This window comes from Echinococcus granulosus (assembly GCF_000524195.1).
Source record: "Echinococcus granulosus chromosome Unknown EG_S00005, whole genome shotgun sequence".
Lineage (NCBI taxonomy): Eukaryota > Metazoa > Platyhelminthes > Cestoda > Cyclophyllidea > Taeniidae > Echinococcus > Echinococcus granulosus.
In genome coordinates, this window is record NW_020170385.1 from 811,651 (window position 1) to 836,729 (window position 25,079).

Here is a 25,079-nt window from a genome sequence, read left to right on the forward strand (position 1 = left end):
TTGATTATGCACTCAAGAATTCATTTACTACTTGCTGAGACCTAAAGGCGGCAACTTCAGTAAACTGACCAATTAAATTTAGTTAAACAAACTCTAATAAACTACTACTGAATAAGTACTTGTTTTATGTAATCAAGATATTTGTAGATGTCCCTTAAAAGTGGTGTTTTACTCAACTCAAGAAGGCCATAGCTGATGTACACGAGAGGACGCTTCTAAGCCCTTAATCAGTTTAACACTGCGATTGTTTTTAATATAGTTTAACTTTTCGATGAAAAAGATTGGCATTAAGAACAAACTCCTCCATTTAGAGCATGAGATTCTTTAAGCTATTATTACTTTAGCGTTCATAGTGGTCTGCCGTACGCGTATAAATTTTACACCCCAAAAATGATCGACCACTCCTCCCCATTCAGCCTACCAACATTTCTGTTGCCGCAACAAATTACTTTCGCAATTTTTTTTGTCTCTTAATCTGGCGATAATTCGGGCTCACAAAGATCACATTTTACTCCACTATGTCTTTTGCACTTTGCACATTAGATTTGCTGAAATACACAAAATAACCTTGCATTTGGAATCGTGCATCCCTCAATGGTTTGAGAAAATAGGTTTTAAATGAAACCTTTAGATGGTCTTCAAAGTAAAGTGAATATTTGCTTATCTGTATTTTATGGGAGGGCTTCATTGTGGGAGAACTAATGGGGCACCTACTTGAGCACGAGTCAAAATAACGAAATCTGCCTCCAATAAATTCCATATTTAACAGACTGGTAACTACGATCTAGGCTTGACAGATCAGAAGAAATATGGCAGACACTTCATCGCTTATTTTAGTGTGATAGAAAGCTACCGGCCTCATTATTCATGCCTAAATTGAAATAAAGTTGCACCCTATGCACTATACCATTTCTTTAATGGAAAGTATCTAAAATTTATACAAGCGCCTTATTGAAGTTGCTTTGTGCCTTAAATATCAGTCACAACGTACAGCTTATCGCATAATGAGGGGCCTTCGAGCCTGTCTCTCGCTTATCTCATTCAACACGTTTCCCTGAACAGGCATGACACTTGCCTTGCATAAATATAATGGACTTAATTAGTTTGATGCCTTAAAAGATTGTACTACAGCATATTTTGCCATTTTGCATGAAATCCAAGGAAAGAAAACTGTGAAAAGTTTAGTATGATAAAGAGGCAAACAATTTTGCCTTTCCTACATAGATACAATCACAATATCTACAACCTCGTGCATACATATTGGGGTATGTTTGCATAAAGAGTGGTTGTTAAAGCGAAACCCTACAAAAACGGCAGACATGCGCATGCGTTCCGCCAGTATTTGCATAAAGTGTACAGAAGCGAAATACGTGTGTCGCTTCAATTCACACATTTACACTCACATGCAAGGGGAGAGAAAAGACAAAAACACTAAATCATGTTGTCAAAGAGGAGGTGGTCGATCTCCTGGCATAGTCTGTTGGCGCTCTCGTCAGCAGTATGATCATCGAGAAGGCTTTTTGTCATACAGAGACCCTCTCTCGGCAAACTGAATGTCTTGCTGATGTTTCCGACCAAGGTAAGAGGTACCTCGCTACATGGTAAACTCCCATTCTCCTTCTCTTCTGAAGTAACGAAAGTTGACACGGATCTCTGAGGCCTCTCTTCAGCTGCGGAAGTGGTGGAAACGGTTCCTGTTTGACCTGCTAGGGAGCTAGCACACAAATATATACCACTCGTGGTGGTGATAGGGGTCACGGGTGTCTCGCTAGTCTCGAGGCGTGGGAGAGTGCCAACGAAACCTAAAGAAGAAAAAGAATAGATGAATCTTTAAAGCCAAAACAACGTCATATCGAAAATTAAAATGAAGTTTGTGGCAGGAAAAACAAATAGTCTAATTCTCATCTAAGTGTCACTTTATTTTCGTCATCAAAATGTGCCGAATTATGGAATGTTAATTTTTCCCAGATGACTATTACAGTCCATCTGAAATTGTCTTCATCTAGTGGCATTTTTCACTCAATTTTAAAAATATTGTAACTTTTAACTTAAGTAAAAGAGCTCCATGTCCATTATGCATCTGTTATTTGAAATAATTAGAAGCAAATCATTTAGTAGTGATCGGAGTATCTACGGTCTACTTTATTGTGCCAAGGTGATTTTGCCTTAGCGTGTATCGCCACCTTCCCTCAATGGAAATGGACCTGGGTGGTCTGCAGCCAGCGTAACCGAGCCAGAGACTTTTCCTGTGGAGGCGACGGGACATCCACAGAGGATGGATTGGAATGGCCCCTGGAACATGGCTTCCTCGTCGCTGGCCCCGCGTCCGCTATCGGAGCGCTGCTCGTCCTGGCCACAAGATACCGCGACCATCTCAACGGTAGGACCACGGGACAAGGGGCAGCCGAGGGCAGGTGATTGGTGTAGTAGAAAGTGTTGTCCCCTTTGCAAAGTACTACCAGAGGAGATTGGATTCCCTGCGATTTCAGATGGTAAGCCTATGGGAATTAGGCTCTCGGTCTCAAAAGTGCAATCGCTTGATGCCATATGCATCGGACTCCAAATCGGCGCCTAGAAGTCCCATAGTGCAACTTATCAAATATCGGAAGGTAACGTACTTCGGAGGAAGTAAGGAAGCATGACTAACATTTAAACAATTACAGAATATACTGCTTAAATCAAAGATGTCGGGATTGGAACATTCACATAACAAGTTCATCACCAAAACATAGCATAAATGTGCAGTCTGGATTGCAGACACAAACAGTCCAATCCGGTACTCTGTGGAATTTTGGAGCACTTGCATGATGCTTCTATGTCAACTTCAGAATGGTAAATGGACAGGGTGCCCCATGATTAAGAGCTCGAAGAATGCTCGGAGGCTTTCCCTAACATGCTTGTATGAATGTTTGACGGCATTTTCCGACCCAAAAGGCTGTTGGGACTATTTTGTAAGTTGCATTTTGGTAAGAAAAAAAGGCAAACACACAAAAAATTAAAGGATATGTATGAAACTAGAGAACTGAAAATTCCGCAGTTGCTTTAAGATTCCTTTGCTGATGAATACGGTAACTTGAGTTTTTATTCGTCACGTCTGTTTATTACTGATATTTACCTGACAGATATAATTCAAGGACTGTTAGACCCTCTTAGTTAGTTATGTAAAATGCCTTATTTAAACATGCTCTTAATCCCAATTGGCATGCGAATCAAACATCATTACCTCGATATCATCAAAATTATGAACGGTTTCCTTGTCTTATGATTCAGGACACCTACAGACCGTTAAATTGGAGGTCTGTTTCATTTTGGGCGAGAGTTCTAAAATTCCCAAAAATAGGAGTAAATGTTTATTCCTGATTTTGAATAAGTAATTAGGACCGAAGACAAGATTTGTCAAAAACTGCAAACCTATCGGCGTCACTTGTTAATTAATTTTTTTTGCCACACAAAGCCTCTGTTTTATTAATAAGACAGGACTTTAGTTTGCGTTTTTTTCTGATTTTTGACTTTGAATATAGAAGCCGACCCATACACTGATTATTATGACCAAATCTGTGACAATTATCAATGTAAAAACCTTTCGTCCCATTCATAAATCCGGCTTTTTTCACAACATTGCAAAAATTAGCGACCTGTGACTATGTAGCTAGCTAAAGTATTAAAGTTTTGGTTTGCAGCACCTTTGTGGTTGGTCCGACAAAAATGTAAGCCCTGTTCCATGGCGCTGGGTCCATACTTATTGGCTCAAATCATTGTAAAAATTAACCATTTTATCACCTTTTTAGCAATAAATGATACGCTCTGCCCGATTGCCTGCATGATCCAGGGTGTTTCTTTTTTTGCAAATTAGGGAAGATATCAAACCGACCACTTGTTACAACCACCTGTTTACTAAGCGCCATCGCTTAAAAGTCCTGTTTGCCTGACATTTGCATGAGAAAAGTAGTTCTGCACCAAAATAGGCTTTACCAGGTTATGCAAGAAATGCTTTTTGGCAGACAAGATTGGAAGAATGGAGGAGTTCTCTTTTCATATTGGGTAAACTACTCACGCAGTTTGGCAGTTTAAGGACTTTAAAGCGTTCTGTTCTAATTTGCAGTTCGCATTCCCGACCTGGATGTTGTAAAATAGGTTTTCAAAAATTTATTCATGCGACATTGGTATTTCTACTTCCTCTTGTAGACTAAGACTTAAATCTATCTGCATTAAACGAAAAAGGATACTTTTTTAAAAATAGGATTCCATGAGCAATAATATGGCATGTCTGGATGCACGTACAAATCCGTGGTACCCTGAGCACTCTATTGTCGGTAAGTCTCGGGCAGGACCATTATGATCATCAGGCTTCAACTTTCCGGTAGTTCTTTCGATGAAAAATTGTTTTTTTTAGTAAAAACGAAAGGAACAGCTAAAAGCACGGTGAAATGACAAGAGTCCTTATTTCAAATTACAGAGCATAACTAGAGATAACATTTGCAATGTTTACGATCAGAACTTGAATGTATGAGGAGAACACTCTTGAATCTAGCGTCTTGATATTTTAAAAATAGACCCATGAAAGCAAATATTTCACAGCAATTTATTTTTTCGGCTAAAATGCATACTTGATCAAGAAAGATCAAATTAAGAGGCACAAGACATTTTAACGTCCTGCTTGATAAACCAAGTTGTTTTACTTATAACGAAAATGCAACTAGCTCTTCCTTACAGATAACTGTTCTGGTGAGGAAATATCAACATATCTATTGTCTTCTTGCTCGTCAAGGATATTATTTATACTCCATTCTAATCTCTTAGCAAATATGAATATGAAATGACATTGACCTTTTGATAAAAGATGAACGCCCCTAGCAGCTTCATGCAGATCTGCAAGGGTTTATTTGAATTTAACAATGGCTTGTTTATATTAATGAAAAAGTTGTTCCAATACGGCTTTTAATTTTACCAAGCTTTGCTGAACGATACAAGATTGGCAACAATCGAGCCAAGCGCAGACACTATTTATGACATTTTCAAGTTGTTAACTATGGTATAGCTGTTTGCGCAAACTCAGTTAACTGATGAACCCCTGATCAGGTTATTCAAATACCATCGAAATAATCATTTTAGACCCAGCGTAGCGTATCAAAGCAAATGTAGGCTGGTCTGAGGCGACACGTGGGGAATGGAATCGCGATCAAGGCAGTATACGGGCGTGCCGAGAATAGTGGGAGGCTATTCAGCCGTTCACAGTCAAAGAAAGATTCCACCGCAACACCCAATTTAGTCCGCTGGGTGGACTAGACTATAGCATGTGCATTGACATTGCGAAATGCTTTGAAATCACAAGTAAAACAGGAACATAGAGCATTCATACATTTAATAAGCTAAGATACGTTGAAGAGCCAGTTGATGCAAGACAAGTCGACTACCGCGAATAAATCTTTACGTCTAACTGATGCGTATTTGGTCACAACAAGCCATTATCAGCAGAAGTTACCAGGATCAAACTAATCAGGCTGCACGCATGCGGCTTGAGACTGTTGCTATCATGCTAATTTAGTGCCAGCTTATTGGTCCGTAAGTAACTTGGGTTGATGTCCCAATTTTGAGTCTAAATAGCGATTTTTGGCGATCATCCAAACGTCGATTGAAATAAATTCGAGAACACACATTACATCCTGTGAGTGAAGAGGTACCTCTGCTCGTTGATCTTGGGCTAGTAACCAGAGTAAAGGATTGTGTTTTTTAGAGAATATTGTGAAAAGTATGGAGGCACGTGGAATATTAACAAGATTATGCAAAGTCATTCAGCAATACGTTAACCACGAGTTTTGATAATTGAAGGCGTCAGCAATCAACCTTAAACATAATCTTTTTCTAACTAATCGAAGTCACTTTGATTCCTATTGTTCCTTGAGTATTTTTAAAGACAAAGAAGGGTACTTAAAAGGGCCATTAGCTTCCAAATGCTGGAAAGAGATATCCCAAGAGCAGATGATGTTATGATGAGCATCACTGTCATTGAAGGTAGTATGAGTTGATGTTGAGAAATCACATTAATCGGATATTTGTTTGTGTTAAGCTTAAGGAGTGACTCTAAGTGGGAAATTTTACATCAAGTTTGATTCATTTTATCAATTTGGATGTTCCATAGTGGATTTCGTTGTACTAACGAAACCCTGAGCAAAACTTGCTGTTTGAGCAGCCCAAACAATGTGTATAAAAAAATATTTAGTGAGCCATAAAACTCTTTCATCTTTAACACAATAATCCATCTCAAAAAGTAATTTCTCGTCATTTCTTTAAGTCCTCAATAAACCTAATTTTGAGGGATTTAGCCAAGCGCAACCCTTGTACTACCACATGCTATTTCAAACTGAACGCACCATGCCGTCAGCCTGTAAACGAAAAGCCCCACTTTTCATTTCGTTGCCGTCGTAGGCGCTGATGAGAGTCCCCGTGGTGCCAACAATCCACGTGCCTTCGCCGACAGCAGAGCAGCCATCTAGCGTGGCCGAGTCTGAGCAGGAGAGGGCTCCGCTGCGCGGGTTCATGAGGAGAGTGGGGCTTGTGTGTGGCTCCATTCCAAAGGGTGACAGCTTCATCGTGCCACCGCAACCGACGCCATCGTTCAAGACCGCGTCTCCACTACGTCGTCTACGAGACTTGTGGAAGGGGCGTACCATACAGAGGATGGCGCTGATCAGAACGGCGGCGAGAAAAGCTGACACTGTAGAGAGGACGATGACGATGAGTATGTTTTTTGCTTCTATCCGATAGGAGGTGGCAAAGGATCCGTGGTTCAAACTGTTCTTCCCGTCGCCTCCTGCACCGAGCCAATTTCCTCGGCTGGGAACATCTTCTATGACCAGCTCAATTAGCTGATGAACATGTAAAAGGAATTTCAAACAGTCGGAACCTGGGGATGGGAAATTTCAATTTTTTACAATAATTTTACTAACACTGCACCAATTTACCGATCAGGTTCGCAACGTGAAGGAAATAAAGGTAGCAAAAGTATTTTCTTGTTTTTCTTCGTTGCATTAGCAAAGGTAACAAGTCAGTCAGCTTATCATTCTAGTAACGGCGCAATCTTGAAAATTCGAAAAGTTTGATAAAAGGCTATGTATATAATTTACAGAGTGTATAAGACCTGAACTATTGCATACCAATTCTGCCTATCAATGTTTAATCACATAAATAGTAAACGAAGAACGGGTAATCCTCAATAAAATGGCGAATTATCGGCATTTAATAATTTTTTAAACTTGTCTTAAAATCACATATTCCGTATAACATTTCTTTAACTGTCTTAAAGTGTTTTGAAACGCACCTAAAATCGTTCAGATGACTTCAGCCTGGCGAAGAGGCTAAACTAGTTTTCGCTAATTACCTTTAATGGTACTCGATATAAGACTTGTTAGAACTAGTATCATAAATACCAATGAACACAGAAAGACGAAAAGATGAAGTTGGTTATGCAAATGTGGTAGTTAATAGGAAAAGTTCAAAAGGTGAAAGGCTTTACTGTGACACGACTTTACACTCCATAAAATAGATTGAGTTCTCTCCCACGAATGCGTGCAAGATAAGTGCTTTAGTCTGCCTGCAGCTTTAAACTTGCTGGGGTCTAATTACGCCTACGTCTCCGTTTTGGAATCTCTTAATTGCATCAAATAAATTTGCGAATAATGCAAATACGACATCACATAGTCGCTTGATAGCCATAATTTTGCATATAAAATTCGCGTTTTTTACCAAATGTTGACCCCCATCCGCCGCAGAAGCTGAGGGTACGTGAGACGAACGTCGCATAAAAACAATTGCAAGAGTTTAGCAGTGAGGATTCCACTCTCTTTTAATAACAAAATTCCATGCATATCTATTGATATTACTATTTCGTTTAAAAAGCAATATCAATGAATAATGCAGCTATGCTTTTGTTCAAATACGCCAGCGTTAATTCCTCAAGAATCACCTTAGTTCACCTCCAAGCCGTGTTTATTTAGGAGTCAGGAACATTGAATTAAAACAATATGCAAATGTGAAATAATACTAAAGGGGCCCTTAGGCACGTACCCTATTCTTCCCAGTACTACTTTGGAAATATTATGATTTGCTAAATTTTACAAGCAAGTGACTGAAAGAAACCTCATTAATTTATCTTTAAGTTCACAAGAATGATATTGGCTATGACGTTTATTGGGTGGTCACTAGCTTGCTAGTTAATTTTTACAAAGCATATTCACAAAAGCGCAAATTTATTTGATGGATCAAAGTAGTCTGTGTTGAACTTCAATGTGATGCTCGGGTAATAACTAGTTGCGAATTTATTAATGCTCGGAATATTCCAGAGAAACACGTGTATGGTGGATTCTGTTTATTAACACGTGTACTCCTTATTGTAAGATCGCAACACCTTAATGCTAGGAAGATCACTGATTACATGAAATCATATAAACAAACAATTATTTGAATATCCGTTAGCAAGACTTGGCGGTAAACAGTCACAAAACTCCTGATCCAGAATGTGTGTAGACTTGAAACCAAGCAAGTCTTGCTGCCTTCAGGTTTGGTTAAGCACTTTCCTCTTTTATCGCGGATTAATTTGTTACGTTTGGCCTGTTGCTATTTAAAGGTTCACTTACATGTGCGCGTGACCATTAACCAATCTAAAATTCCTTCCTCGAGTCAGCTAAGGTAATGGATGAAGTAATTTCACTTTTTAACAAATTCCTTCCATCTGACTCTAAAACTGACTAAGTTAATGCGACTCTATCCGCTTATCTCTACCCATTTATCTCAAATCCAATGCGTTAAAAATATTTATGCGCACTACTGTTACATTCGCATATTTTGAGGTTGAGAAACAGAGTGAAATTTTCCAAATCTCTTCCGCTTCGCTTTGCACAGAGAAAAACATCGCACGGCATTAAAATCCTCCAAAATTGATCAGCCCATTGGAGCAGGTTTAGGAAAGGCCCCATTCATGAAGTTAATTTGACAGAAAAAATGTGTTCACGATAAAGATCGATTTAAGGACCAAGAAACGAAAGTCCAGTATTAGGTGAAATTCACAATCGTTTTAATGTTTCATCTAACTGCACTCCTTACCCGTTGTAAAATATGAGATTTAGTTGAATACATAAAGTGTACCCCTACCATTTGGGAGTCAAGGTCTTAGGATTTGCTTACGACTTGGAAATGATAAATAGAAGAGGAAAAAGTAAGCTAACCAAAGTCGGTTAGTTATAAGCAAACCACAGATTCACACCCTTCACATTTGGGTTATTTGTTATTATCAGTGTTAGATCTCAAGCAAAATCAACTTAGCAATAATTCTAGTTCATTTGTCAATTATTCCCTGGTATATGCCATGAAGGGCAAATCTGTTTCCCTTTAAAAAGGTAAGAAAAATACAATTCGATTACCAATGAAGTTGCGCATATTTCTAAGTTCCCCGGTTGCCAACTCGGTAGCAAATATTATGGTCGCCTGATATATCAGTAGTTAAGACCATATCTGAATTAGTAAGGACTCAAGCCTTAAATAATAAGCTGTGATATGTAAACAGTCCTACTTTGCTCTCGTTCTTTACTAGGATATAGGTCACTGATAAAGTTACTCGGTTTTGTTATAAGCAAAACAAATATTGTGAACTTAACTTTCCCGGTATAAAAGTGCATAAGTCGTACATTGATTCAGCATAGGAACTGTAGCACCTCCGTAGTTTACGCGCCTGGGACAACAAGTACCCAAGTTGTTATAAGTACAATACTGCATTTGCATTTGCTGCACTTTGGATTAATTTTGCGCTAAACAAAATGAGATGTACATTTTTACAATGCCACATGCAATCTAGCACTATCCGCATTTTCTACATTTTGAAAGTTTTGCAAGATTGACAAAGCTGGCTACGCAGCTTAAACTGTCCAAATATTTTATCACGTGTTAACGTTGAGGAAAACTATTTTTGTGCCTGTTGCAAATGAAGATAATGGCGGATCCGACAGAACGCCGTCTCTAAGTAAAAGAGAAAATAATGGTTTCAAAAATAAACCACCCGAAAAGCATCGTTTGTCATCCAAAAGGTAGGACACACGTGTTTCGAACGAGTGTCTAAGGCACGTGTCGATGCTTCATTTTGGTTAGCAGGTTCTCCTAATCATATAATTGATTCAAGATGCATTTGTGAGGCAAAGGTTTTAATAATCCTATTTATACGACCTTTTGCGTTTCAATTTTAAACTATTTTCGCGGGCTGACACCAGATTTGGGGCAATCTTTTGGGCCATTGGCGTTTCCCGCCATTATTCAGTTAAAGTGGTAGAGTTCCTAAACTTGCCTACTTGCGACATTTCTTGATTTTACTTTTAAAACGATTTAATTAATAAATTTGGAGTGACTTTGTTTTGCTTTGTATGAATACTAGAATGTTAGGGTTCATCAACGGACAATACTGGTAAAGCATATCGCAACCGCTCCTACAGGGTGGTAAAGGGACAATGTCGAATAAATGGTGCAAATGGGAGTTGGAAACAACCATTGCATTTACATGAAAAGAGTGGGCTAAAGTAAGACATTGGCCAGATAAATTTGCTTCATAGTCGTTGAAATTCTATTGACGAATGAGCTGACAGGCAAAGTGTTTAAAGTAATCAAACACCAACGACTGCACAGTGCAGGATTTGAAATGTGCGCTGATTTGCAGTTTAGATTTTAAGACGTCTAAGTTTTATATAACCTTTATGTATGTATGCCCTTCTTCGTGCTTGGAAAGAATGATCAAAAGGATCCTCGAGTTGCCATCTTCCCACGAATTGCAAAAATATTCGATACATATTAAGGTTAGTTAATTTTCTTATTCCAAAACGTAAATTAGTCCAAAATTCGGTACAATTGTTAATTCCATACTCGAATAGTCCCTTTTCTCCAAATCATATCAGGTGTACTGATTCGTGACGTTAGATCTTTAAAAAATTGAACTTATTTTTAACTTCTAATATCATTCTAGAGTGCGATCAGTTTTGCATACTTATAAGCCACACCACACGAATACGACGTTTGTGCGCCGAAAGAGCTAATGAGCTTTAGTCAAATTTGTTTAATTTGCTGGTTTGATAAAGTTTTATAGGGTATCTGAAAGATTTTTTTGCATTTACTTAACTTCTGACCACCATGACTGCTTTCCATGCTTAACTTTCCTCCATCTTCTGAGCGTAATGAGCTAGGAGTAGTTTATCTATCTAATATATGCGTAAGGAATGTAGTCCTACTTCATCAGACTGTTTCTGAAGGCAACAATAAATAAGTGAGGTAATGGCAAGCTTAAAAAAACCAACGTTTTCCGCCTGTAAAATTTAAAGCAAGCCAACTTATATAAAAGTGGAAGACAAGCTCCCTAGGTCATTGTAAGTTTCTGGCAAAATAAAGTCGTTAGTTCTAGTTTTCCTATAATCACACGAAATGCAGATTATATACTCTTTTCCCATTGCAAGCACTTTCATTTTTTTTACATCTGAGGTCTTTATACACTTATCATGATAACAACTATTTGACTATACAGCAACCCCAGGGAAAGTTCAGTTATTATCCACACTTTATAATGCAAGATTCACATATTTTTCAGGCAGCAAATTATAAAATATCATTTTTTTTTGTTAATTCCCGCCCTTGCGCCTTATAGCGGCAAAAATTAAACACGGTGACAGAGGATTCACCACCTGTGAGCTGCAAATGGGACCCGATAGCATACAAGTAGTCGTTGAGTCCAGAGTAAAAGGTTATTTAGTTGTGAATGGTTAATGGTAATATTTGTTGGACTTCAAAAACACATTTTAATTGGTTTCCAAATGCAAAAAAAGTTAATTTCGTTGAGCAAAACTCTCTTTTTTGGCGAAATATGCAAAGTTGTCAAAGTTGAAGCGGTTGCTAACATACTTCGGAGATGATATACGCTCTTTAATGAACCCATTTGAGTCTAGTGTGTAATTTGAAGAATAACGGGTAAGTAATTTTATAGCCCATACCGTTAAGTGCAAAAATAAAATCTAAATTAAAAGTAGAAAGTAAAGCTTAGGTTGGAATTATGTTACTACTAAGAAAGTGAATCCAAAAATCTTCATCTATAGCAAAACCTACTGTAGTGGTAGAGTTGGGGGCAGTTAGATTTTTATGTGCACATCTATATCTTCTCATACTTATAACCGCAGGGGCCATTCCGATATTTGCTAAAAAAACTAAGAATTTTATTCTATAACTAAAATCCTGCATGAATTAACAATTTTCCACTCGAAAAAGAAGCGTATTTACCTGAATGGATTTGAGCGGTGGATGACCCTGATCTTCCACAACGAGTCCCAAACAGTAAGAACCTAGTTCCTTGTCCGACAGCCTACGTACCAAAAGAAGTTTCCCGGTTCGCTCATCTATTCTGAATGTGTGAGGGGAAAATTGCCGAAACTCTCTTTCTGCATTTTCCTTCCTTTCCTTTTCGAGATTGTGTCCAAATCTCGATGTCGGCATACTTGGGGGTGTACAATTAGCTGCAAGCTTCAAAGAATAACGTAATTCCGCATTTTCACCCTCATCCAAATCCACGGCCTGAATTAAGAGTGCACAGTAGCCGGGGGCTTCATTCATTGATATTCGAAGACTAGGTAGTTCATGGGAGGCTAGGGAGTATTGAGTTTCAATGGTTTCCATTCCGACAAGTGGTGGTGTCTGCACTAGCGAATCCCTCTCGTAACCTTGAAGGAGATCATACAGCGGTAGTTTGTATCGAAGTATAGTTCCAAAAAAAAACCTTTTAGATAAAATATGGTGAAATAGAAAATAGAATGACTTCCAACTTGGTTTCTTAATTCGGGTCACATTTTATATTCCTGTTACATAAGTTATCTCATTCAATTCGAACATTTTTATTTAACCCCTCCAACACTTTCTGTCAAATTAAAGCTTAATAAGGGTCCGTCATAGCTATTTAAAGAAGAGGTCAGGCTGATATTTAAGATTATAAAAAATGAATGTCAACCACATATTACTTGTCTTTATTTTGTGGACTGAATTGCGTAGAACTAGATAATCTTGTTATTTGTTGAATAAATTATGTACCCTAAAAGCAGTTTATAATCAAATCCTCATTCCACTGATTTCCTCATTATCAAACTGAAAACATCTACACAGGATTGGTTAATATACGAGCAAACCATGTGGTGTCAGCCTACCAAATGTGGATGATGGTAGACTCACACCCTACCAGCGGCTACAGTGACTAAATCATGTTTGGTGGTAATGCATAAGCAGATGGACTACGCTGCAGCCATTAAATCTTTAAAAGTAATTCCTTTATTATAATAAAAGTGCCACCTTTTGACAGCTGTCTGACTTCCCCTTGGTAGGATGAGACAGGCAATGGGCAAGGGATGTGACGGCATGAGCATTGTATGAGGCAGCGAGCCAAACAAATTATACTAGATATCTTGGTAACTCAGACCTCACCCTTCACTTGTATGATGGCTAACGCTCATTTTATGAAGTGTAAGCATTTGTATCAGAGCAACAACTGACAAACACAAAAAAGTATTTTAAGTACATGATGAGAACTGGTTAAGTGTTGCATTTTGGTTTTTGAATAGTTATCAGTAGTAACATCTCCTATGCTCACATACGAGTCATTCAATCACAAAGTAACATAACAATTTAGAAAAGTGGTAATAACACCCACGTGCATCAGGGCCCTCGATGGAATGTATGATTGGAGAGTTGTCGTTAACATCGAGAATATTAACACATACTCGCGCTGTTGAAGATAGCGAGGCTTCCGACGATTTGTCTTTCGCCTGGACTTGAAAACAATATCGCGACTGTAATAAAAAATTTTTTAAAACTGAAGCCCTTTCGAGGAATGTTTAAATATCTAAATTTTTAAAGTAGTAACATATTTTATGTGGTTATTGCTGTATTGAGAGTTTTGGTACAATTCTAGATTGGCGTAAGTTTTATCTTAGTATTAAACAATTAGACCATAGAATCTGTCTTTAATGCGCAACTTGAAAGGAACTCCTGTCTAAATAGTCATTTTCTGCGTTGGTCAATTAGTAGTGAACAATGACTGCGAATACATTTGACGATGGCACCCTTTGTGGGAGGGGAGTTTTATCCGGCAACGTTATCTACTCACTCAATTTAGGCAAATTTTCCAAGAAGTCACGAATGAAAGCACTTAAGTATAACATTATCTCAAGGAATCTACTTTTGGCAAAGTTGATCTATTGCATACTTGCAGTAAAAAATACTTTTTAAGTGTTGTTATTTTTAAGCGTTAGGGAAATTTTGACTCAAATGTTCTGAGAATCAAGTCAACAGGAATCACCGCAGCAATGCTGCGTTGAATTCACTAAAAGCTTTCGCTAAAATGCATGCAGAATGTTTGCAAGGTTGACTGCCAGGATGCGTTGAAAAGAAACAATTAAAAAACTTGCAAACCAGAGAAATGAGCATAGCCTAGTAAATCCTAGCATCTGTATAAGATGCCAAATTCTGCATTAATCTCGCAGAAGAAGTAAGATTCTCCAACACTGTAAGAATTGGTAATTTCTTTTTGACAGATGGAATCCATGTGAGTTCCTCTATATTAAAATGCAAATCGCTGAGATGCATCCTATCGAAGCTAACCCCATAATAACTTGACAATGATGTGCTATCTTATCTATGTGGTACATTGTTCACTTGCGTTCCGCTATGCGGTGCCACCTCTCAAAAAAATAGTTGAGTACTGAGTCGTTCAGAACCGTATTCTCACACATATTCACAGTTATTCGATTTGTAAAATTGGTTAATATAGTCTTTTGCAACAATAATGGCCCAAAATTGCTTATACATATTAATTTACGGCGTTTTTGAAAGCCGAACTATTATTTGATTCAAGCAAATCAACCTAGCTATGAAATAAGAAGTTTGCTAATGTTTGACACCTCCTGCCCTGGAAACAATTTCCTGAGTTTTGTACTTAGTCGAAAAAATTATTATGCTTTTTATTTATAATTATTATGCTAAAGCACAAATACATATTCTAGCATAAAAGACTGGTTGATTAAGTACAGTAAAATGACTGGCCTGTGTTTCACGATCAAATTGTCTTGTGGAAAAGATGCTCCCATTTGGAGTCATACGAAAGCCAATGACTTGCGTATGCTGCGGGCCATTGAACACAGCACGCGGATCAGTGGGCACAATGTCGAAGGTGACCTCACCGTTGACACCAGTGTCGAGGTCCGTCGCCACCACCTGTCCAACGAGAAAATCGGGTTCCTTGTTCTCGGGGAGAATGAGCTCCCCAGTCTCTTGAATCAGTGGTGCGTGGTCATTAACGTCGGTTATGCGCACTATAACCATCGCCGTGGAGATGGACTGGTGATCTGTTCCGGGGATCTCAAGGGGATTTTGACTGGCGTCATAAGCCACAACTTGCAACTGAAATAAGAAATTAACTATGTTTCACTTCATTATCGTTTAAAATATTCCTCATTAAATCATGAATAATGATTCTACATCTTTAGTAGTTCTTCTGAAGACGTATCCACAATGATTAGAATCACACACCTTGGTCCTATATGAACAGTATGGGGGACTTAGCCATTTTACTGATGGTTAGGCGCGTCAGAAATAAAGCTATGCTAAAAGTGCGTTTTAATATAATGTTACTTAGTAATAATTTTGGCCATAGGGCACTGCAAAACGCTTAATATACCCAAAACCCATGCCTTTTTCGTATAATAACAGCCTGCATGCTCATTTACTGAATGTTTGAAGATTGTGTGATCGGAAAATTTTAGAGCGGTTTTTTTCAAGGGGTCGTCATTGCATGCTGAGCAGATTTTTTTTCTTAATTATATTTAGTTCAATTTAATTATTAACATTACAAAATGTTTTTAACATCTGGGGCAAAAGTGAAAAAAACTACATAAAACAAACTAATATTTTGTATTTTTTTTTTGATATGGGAAGGGGACATTAATCATGCGAACATGAAAATTCCCGGGGCATCAGCATAACCTTTCGATATGCTAAAGGTGACAGCACCGGCGATCTTGAGAAAATCATGAAAAATAAGGTTAAGAGATTGGATGAAAATAAACCACAGTGTGTGAATTGTGATCTGCTTGTGCTTTTTATAAGGTACAATGAAATAGACTTGTATACCCAATAATGTAGTGGTTTCATGCAATAAATGTGCGGTAATTAAACGGGTTTTTTGGGCCGAAATTTGCTGTCTTAGGTTTAGTCCCAAACTATTTGCTTAATTATTGTGCTTTCATGAGTGGTTCAATGGAATTTTGGAGTATTTCATGCAAGAACGTGTTCGTTGTAATATGACAAGTTTTGGCCATTAAAGTTACTGCACATGTTAGCAATTTAATGCACAGAGAAGAGTACATACTAAATGTAGTAGTTGAAAATAGTTGAAAAATCTTTCTGCCTCAAAAACGTTAATCTGTAATTTGCTGAATTCTTCTTGAATCAAGCATAATTATATTTTGGACAATTCATGATACTCAAGTGCCGATTGTGTGAAAACTTAACTGAGTAGTGAGTACAAATTCAAACTCACAATAAAACTCTTACACCAAGGTCGAATTCGCAAGAAAACCCTATTCTTATTCCATCACGTTTTTAAGAAATTGCAAAGACAGACGCTTCTCCTATCTTAGTTATGAAATACCTTCAACTATGCTAAAATCTTTTTGACTTGCGTTTACATGAACGCTTTCAAAGGCCCTTAAACCCCAAAAATTTCTTTATAATTACGAGTTGCTTGTGAGAATGAGTTCAAAAATTGACGTTACACTAGAGGCATTAGTAAATTTGAGTTGGATATATTAAATAGGATTAAGTATGTCGCCAATTTAACCGACTTGTTTTTGCACTGCTCAACCAAAGTGCAGGATGCGGTTCTACTGAAATCTGTAAAATTTATTAACTTCCAGCTAACCGACCCATTAAATACAATCTCAGTTGCAAATAGTTGCATAAATCGCTTCTAAATACTTTTACAGTGGCTTGATACACTGTTGTTTGTATCATTAAGCTAAATTGATGGACTTGGTGATAACACCCAGAATAAATGCTGAAAGTGAATAATTTATGGTATTTCAGCATTTTACATTTTATGTAACATTGCTCTAGTTCTTGTACCGGGTCGTCCATGTCGTATTCGAGTCGTGCAGCCAATCACCTCACAAACTCGTTTGAGTTGCCGAAGGTCGCCTGTTTTGAGTAACTATATCCTGCACCGCATGTGGAATGGCTTCTGCACATGTCCACCGAACACTTAAAGTAGCTCCGCTCCTGCAACAAATTCTTTGCTTCATCAACTTTAGTCTTTGATCGCTGTTTCGAAACTTCCGCCGCCCCAGTAATTCTTTTTTCAATTGTGATGCAGAATCTTGCTGCTGACCGTTGGTCGAATTGAAACCAAAACTAATAAAAGGCATCACAACTGCTCACTCACTGTTAAGAGTTAATGTTACTGATTGTGCCCTTAAGCAATGCACTACGCCCAATGTTAAATGTTTTGATGAAGAAATCCACCAACGAATAGCTATGTTATTACACTTTTTAAAACGCTTCCTCTCGGACTGAAGAATGTCTGATGCACCTCATCGGTACACTTTCCAGCATGACATTCAAGAGAGTGAAATCCAATTGCGTGACTACCTCGTGCTTTTGCTTAACTTTTTTGCATTTTACGAATTGGCGAGACACAAATCCGCTACCAAAACTCCCAAAAGGGATCGTCGATTCCAAAATAACCGATGATTGTACATTCTTATCAGGTGAACTATATTTGGTTTGCTAAAAATGTAACCTGCATTTTGATCCGTGTATTCTGTCGCGTTATTATGAAATAATATTTTCAAACACATGCTTCGGTGGTGGATATAACATCGAGCGAGCGTCCTTAACTTTTCTTTCACCAATTTTGTAAATCGGCATTTAAAGTATCCTGAGTTACCTTGTGACACACTACACTTAGCCATACTTTGAATTTTGTAATGAGATGTAAATGAAATCTTCCAGGTTTGAATAACTTCTGATGTTTAAATTACTGGAATTTCGCTTTGACTATGTTTAAATGTTGGACACCAGTCTTCTCACTTGACTATGGGCTTCTTTTAAATGTACAAACTAATGGAGTCGGTAAGTTACTACTTCATAAATTACCAAAATTCTTGCGTCTAACTAATTTAGATATAACGTGATGTACACACCACTGATGTGGATCACATGGGTTAAAGCATTGTATTTCCGGGATACAATGATTGTTTTAAAGATGAAGTTGTTGATCTTGGTTTCTAAAGTTGCTAGTTACACTGTCATGGACCTGGTCTACTCATCCGTTTCTTAGTGTAAAACGCATGATATGCACGCTTAAATGATAAATATGGGTCACTTTACACTCCGGAAAACCATTTATGGGTTGTCAATGATCTGCAACATATAGTAGTGTCATGGCGTTGCTTTTAAACTGTCAGATTCTAATAAGATATTTAGAATAGGCGTCACCTTCGTCACGATAGGTGTCGAAAAAAATCCCATAGTGCTTATGCCCATCTCTCAATTGTTTAGGCTATCACCCGAAAGGTAGTTAAGACCGCCATGAATGAGTGCATAGACAGCTCCAGGAATCACTTCCAGCTCTATCGCACCTATTTAGCTGTATTTCGCTTATCTTATCATTACCAGTGATATTTTTCCATAACATGGAGATGGCCTTAAAGATAGCTTCGTAACCTTCGAGCCAGTATGATTTATTTTTGGCTTTTCAAGTCAATCATTAAAGATTCTATGCAAAAAGGCCCTACTTTCTTGTAGAGCATGTTTGCAGCAGTAAAACTGTGCTCCTGGGACATTTTCACGCGTAAAAAGCGTTTTACACAATGTTGTCTGTCCACTTTATCAAATTACTTAGCAAGCGTTAAGAATAGACAGAAAGACTTACTTGACATGCTTTGATACAATCAATTACCTCGGCTTTCAGTAAAACAACTCTTGTTGTTCTTCCATAGTTCAAATCTGATAATTTGATTTAATTTGGCTTGTAACGTAAGTAAAACTTGGTTTTGCTTTAACTTAAATGTTGACGTGCATCAACCAAATAAGTGAATTTACCATGACAAGCTATATTTTTTAGGCATTTTAAGGAGCTCTATACGATTAACACCCTAAAAATGCAAACTCTGTAGGTAATTTATTAAAGTCCTCCACCATCGTTAGACGTAGACTGATACTAACTCTATAAAATATGTATTAAAAAACGGTTCTCACGTGGTAGGTGTCCCTGGTTTCCCTGTCAAAGTGGGCCATTGCGTAAAGGTGACCTGTATCCTCGTTTAGATAAAACAGAGAGGCATCTGCATTCTCGTCTGTCAAACGGTACCGCGTGATGGCATTTTCCTCGGTGTCGTAGTCCTTCGAAGTCAGCTGAAGCAAAAGTAAAATGTACCTAATAATAAGTTATAATGACTAATAAGTTTTTAAGAGAATCGTTCATTGTGTGACATGTGGAAATAATTAAGCTTCATAAAAGGAAAATGATTTGTGCTGACTAAAATTTAAAGTACTTCAAAAGAACCATTTATTGCCGTTCTTTGCTACAGTTGGCAATTCTAATTACCCAACTAAAACTCAGAATAAATGATAAGGGAACACCCACTTTTTGCTGAGAACACCTATTCTTGATATTGATATACATTTAGAGTCTAGTGTGATGTATTTTAAGTTTGTTTCGTGGTTTTATCTTGGAGATGTAAAATAAAGTAAGATTAGCCAAATTTTTTTTGATACGAAATAGACAGTGGTAATTGGAAATAGCCCATTGTTTGGATTAGCGAGTTATCCGCGTTACACCCATTTCCGTTTTTCTATGTAAGCCAGTGCTGAAGTGTTCCTCAGATCTCTGAGCTTCTCATCCTAACTACAATACTTCCTTAGGAATTGTTGTTTAAATATCGAAGATTTAAGATGGAGTTTTATATGAATTAAAATGTAGTACTGCTCATTGGAACTTCCTGTAATCCTGGGACTTGCAGTTACTAAGTAATGCTCTACATTAACGGAATTTCTTGGTTTTAATTCAAATAGGGAAATTTGCCTACGCATTCCTAACGAACTTTGACAAGTGGACTACTGATTTCTCAATTAGCAAAATAGTTCAGAATCTTTAAGGCTCAATTTGCCGTACAAATTATTTATAACTACCTGATTTTATTGTTTTGCAAATATGCCATTTTATTTTAACGCATGTTTGATATCACAAGTCCTCTTTATTTCGAGTACCATTCTTGTAAAATCGTATAACTAGTAAGCACTTGATGTTTGATTCAAATATTAGGGTGATTAGTACTAAATTCCAGTAATTTTAAAGGCATGGTTCCCCTAATTTTTAAAAAACCATGCATAAACGATTGCTCTGGCATAGTTTATTTCAACTTTTTTACTTTCTTTCCTTTCATACATTGCCTGGGAATGTTATGCTTCACAAGCCATATTTTACAGAAAAGTTTACTTAAAACTCAAGGCTTTTAAAAACGAACAGGAAAATTTTTAAATCGTGCAGAAATTGTGTCTGTGACAGAGAAAATCCATACTTGCAATATCTCCTTCCTTATGCCATTGTTCTCCTCCAAGTCAGCAGCGAATGTGGATTGAGTGAAGATAGGGGCGTTGTCATTTTTATCCTGCACGTGAATAGATATGGTGAGGGTTGAGGTGAGACTGACCGATCGGCCTGCAGTCGCAGTGGATCTATCGCCGTAGAGCACCTCGTCCGCCTCTGCGCCACTGTCACCACCTCCACCATCCCAGCAGACCAAACGAGCAAGTCGCACAGCCGCACCCTCCTCGCGGTCAAGGCTGTGGCGCGTGTAAAGGTCGAAGTGCAGCTCCGGCACGGCAGTTGACTCGAGTGTTGACTGTACCGATTCCACTCGTCGTTCAAAGCGCAGTGGCTGTCGCTCTGCATCCTCCGGTGGCTCTGCGCACTCCAGATAGCCATTCACTGCGAATGTGTCTGCATCACGGACGACCACCTAACACCGTAATCACGATTAGATACCTTTTTTAGTAGCAACCTAATAATTAACGAATTCCCTCGTCATTCATTATTCACTTTGGTTGTCGTAACGAAAAGCTCCAAAATGCCCACAAATGATTATTGTAAGAGCCTTTAAAAATACTTTACACAACTTAACTATGCATAGCGCACTTTCTCAAACTAAGAACCAACGTATTCAACATCTACGGTAATTTTTCCCTTCTATCAAAATTGCTTGAAATAATGACCAAGGCACTAAGTTTGCATATGAATTTAAAACTTTTAAATTTCCTTGTCTCTGGCTACGTGCATTGTAAAAGTCTCGTTTTACGTCTTTCTGCGTTGTTAAGTTGCATATATCACTAACACATAAGCCATGCTTAAGGTGAATTCCATATTTCAATTATTGCCGCAATCACATTAATTTCGCGGTTATCAAGTCATTAAAATAAATTTATGGGAGAAAGGAAAAACCTTCAACCACACGACTTCATGTACGTGCAAAATGACTTTATAGTGTAAGGGCGAAGTATTGCTTATTAATACACCGATGCATATGCATTTTAAATATGACCGAATGCATATTTTCAGATATAACAACCAATTTCCTTCTTGTCTGTTTTGGATTATTTGAGAATTTAAGTGAATTTTAAATCATATTTCTGTTCAAATCTTAATGTCCAGAAGCACTTTCTAGAAAATAGATATCCTGGTGCATTTAAAAAAATATAGACAAACAAAAGTTATGACCGCCCTATCTGCCTGGGTGGCTATGTTGGACTGGCCGGTAATTTTAATACCCACAATCGTAATGGACCCATTTTCTGGTAGGTGTTTTTGCAGAACCGCCAATGCCGATCTCATTTGTTTCTGAATGTTTCAAGCACGCAAACTAACCTTTTCTGCAAATTTGAAGGAAAATAAAAAAATTCACTGAGTAATTCTAACAGCAGTTCTGCCTATAGGTAGAGGTAATTCATACCTGGAATCTCTTGCCTTGGACTTACCACGACTTTATTTTGCATACACCATTGAATCAAAACTATTTTCTTTATGACATTGCATCATATTCATCGCACGTATAGTTAGAATACTCTAGACGCTGAAAGTTAGAAGTGGAACGACTTTTTCTTAAACGGTATGCTGTTCTCTATTAGGCTTTGCATATCCACCTAAATATGACGGTAAAAGTAAAGATTGGCTTCTTCCCACAACTAGTGAGTTTATTTAAAATAAGAACACTTTTTACAATAGCCTAGAGTCTGATAACCTCCCCAAAGATAGCCCTTCATCGATATGGGCGTATCGACCAAGTTATTGAACTCCTAAAAATGTCGAAGAAAATACCTGTTGTGCCGAGATAAAGTAGGTGAGCACTTTGCTATTCTGCTATGTCAACAAGCATTAAATTAACTCCTCAAGTGTAAATTTATGTACAGTCTAATTCTCTTTGCATCTATAATCTGATCGAAATAATAAAACAGAACCGATTTAATTATAACAATTCAGTCAATCTCTAATCAGGTGATGTATTTATTGTAGTGGTTCCACTAGAGTCAACACATTGCACATGTAAACTAGTATATGCACTACATAAAATCACGCAATTGGTACAAAAGGAATCAAACCTGGCCAATTATGATATTAGGTGGCTGATTTTCCTCAACCGTTAGATGCGTGGGATTGACAATGAAAGTGGGCGCTTCATCATTGATATCAAGGAGATGAATGTGAAGGCGAGTCGAAGCAGTGAAGTCCCCATCGCTTGCTCTAATTGGCAGATTGTAGTCGGTGCATTGTTCAAAGTCGAAGCGCTCGCGCAGACGCACTTTTCCATCAGGTTCTACCTCGAAAGGTGTCGACAAATTCATCCCTGGTGCGGAGTTTATGGAGTACGTGAGAACCGCATCGGCGTCACGATCGATTGCTTTCAACTAAGCAGGAGAGTTATTTCGTGTTCAAATTACGCGACTCATGCAATAAGTTCTAAACATTATTTTTATCGTAGTTGATGAATCGAAGGTAGCTAATCATCATTTAACCACTTCTGGTAAGAGTAAACATAAGTGCTGAAAGAAACTTGCGCATGTGTTGGTTAAATAATTGCAGTATAAAGTTACGCTTGGATCCGTGGACTGGAGTTTGCGATTTGATGATACCGTGGCCTTTATATTAATTTGAAGCTAATATTTATTGATTCATTACCATAAAGAGGATCAAATTTCTCTTATTTTTTTTTCTGCAGACATCAATAAATGTTACCTTGTTTAAATGGATAGGAAACTGACATGTGGAAGCATATATTGTTGCTAACACCAACTTTTCAGTAAAAAATTACGGAATGGTAGATTTGTTATTATATCCAGCCTTCTCATTTTCACATTTCACATTCTTTTTACTTTAAAAACCATCTGCTGCATTTGGAGTTTACTTTTTCGACAATAATAACCCGATCTACCTACAATAGCGATGTTTAAGATGATACCAGTCTAAAAACCTACCCATTTTAATAGTTTTATTGGTCTGAACTACTTTCTCCGTCTGCATAATAATGTCACTAATAAATAAATCAGTCTTGGAAAAATATACTGGAGTGAGTGTTAACTTACCTCAATAATAACCATTCCTGGTTGAATATCTTCTGGCACTTCAACCGTGTAAACAGATTGAGGAAACACTGGCTCCATATCATTGATATTCAGTACCTGAATAACAACTGAAAGCTGTGCTTCCTGGACCACTGTTTTTGGACTATCTGCCTGTAGGCTCGGATTGCACGCCACCAGCGAGAAGCCATACTCTTTTACGTCCTCATAATCTAAGTCTTCTTTCAGTACTAAAAGAGGCCGCGAATCATTCGTCACACTCAACTCCACCATCTTCATAGATGCCCATTGACTGGTGGCAAATTCCAGCCGATATGTGATGGAGGAAAACTTTGGGGTCACGTCCCTATCCACAGCTCGAGGCAACTCAATTGTTTTGCCCTTTCGATAGATCACTTCCTTTAAGCATAGGATAAAGGGTCTGGGAATGTCTTCAGGAAACTCCACGCTATTGTCATCCACATCAATCACTTGAATTCTTACGTGAATGAATGCAGTCAGTTTCCTTTCCTGCCACACGTTGACCGTCACACTCAAGTAGGCATCAAGAGTGGAACGACATTGCCCGATGCACAGCTGTTCAAAGTCGATGATCGACTTTGTTGTGAGCAAGGCAGTGGTCTCATCCAGTTCCAAATGGAAGGATGGTTCACGAAGTCGGAAGCGCAAGTCTTTACATCCACCACCTCCGCCACAGAGTTGAGAAAAATTTAATGACTGCTGGCGTCTGAGATCTTCATCGAGGTAGCCAACACGATGGCCACTCGGCTCGTTCTCGCGAACAGCATAGTGAAGTTGGAATTGAAGCTGCTCACCTTTGCTCAAAGAAAGTAGGAAGATAGACGAGAAGAGGAGGAATAATCCTTGCATAGTCAGAATTCGCTTTGCAGTTCTTTCCTAAAGTAAAACATAAGTGAATTTATTTAGATTCTAAAATAAATGGTATGCTTGTTTTATGCTTTGCTACTCCTCATCAGAAACAGATATTGATATTTTTGCCGATATTTATTATCTAAACATTATTTTAATTTCATCCATAAGGACCTAGATAAATGAATAAAGTTTGGCTCTAGTTGGGCTCATGGCATTGTATTTCTTTATTTTCCCCATCATTTTGGGTGAGTAACATTAAAAAATCCGGATTGACATAAAGGAAATAAAGTTGTGATCTAAATTACTCATTGGAAAATTCATCCCTGCAAGAAAGTATCCGGTTTCGCTGTTCACCTAAATTACCTAAGTGTAGTCGTCTCATTCGGAAATAGTTTAGATTGGCCTGCAAATTATTTGATGAAATCAACGTTTCTAATTTTCACTAATTGTTTTACTCTCTCAGTTAACTCTCCAATCTCTTTTGCCATTTGATTATTGTCAAAAAAGCAGCAGCTCAT

At 37.9% G+C, this 25,079-nt stretch overlaps 2 protein-coding genes across 2 annotated transcripts; both read right to left on the reverse strand. All coding sequences in view use genetic code 11, as the record gives it.

Annotated features, from left to right (window-relative positions):
* Positions 1–1,431: 1,431 nt before the first annotated feature.
* EGR_01348 (cadherin) lies at positions 1,432–7,029 on the reverse strand (the record flags this gene model as incomplete). The annotated part of the gene is made up of 4 exons (XM_024490597.1): positions 1,432–1,802; positions 2,205–2,571; positions 6,372–6,904; positions 6,963–7,029. 4 exons carry the CDS (start codon positions 7,027–7,029, stop codon positions 1,432–1,434), a joined length of 1,338 nt encoding a protein of 445 aa, XP_024354921.1.
* An 8,004-nt stretch (positions 7,030–15,033) lies between these two features.
* EGR_01349 (Protocadherin gamma-A1) lies at positions 15,034–25,079 on the reverse strand (the record flags this gene model as incomplete). The annotated part of the gene is made up of 7 exons (XM_024490598.1): positions 15,034–15,459; positions 18,989–19,062; positions 19,368–19,470; positions 20,637–21,077; positions 22,711–23,016; positions 23,692–24,585; positions 25,017–25,079. The coding sequence occupies 7 exons, from the start codon at positions 25,077–25,079 to the stop codon at positions 15,034–15,036; spliced, it is 2,307 nt and encodes a 768-aa protein (XP_024354922.1).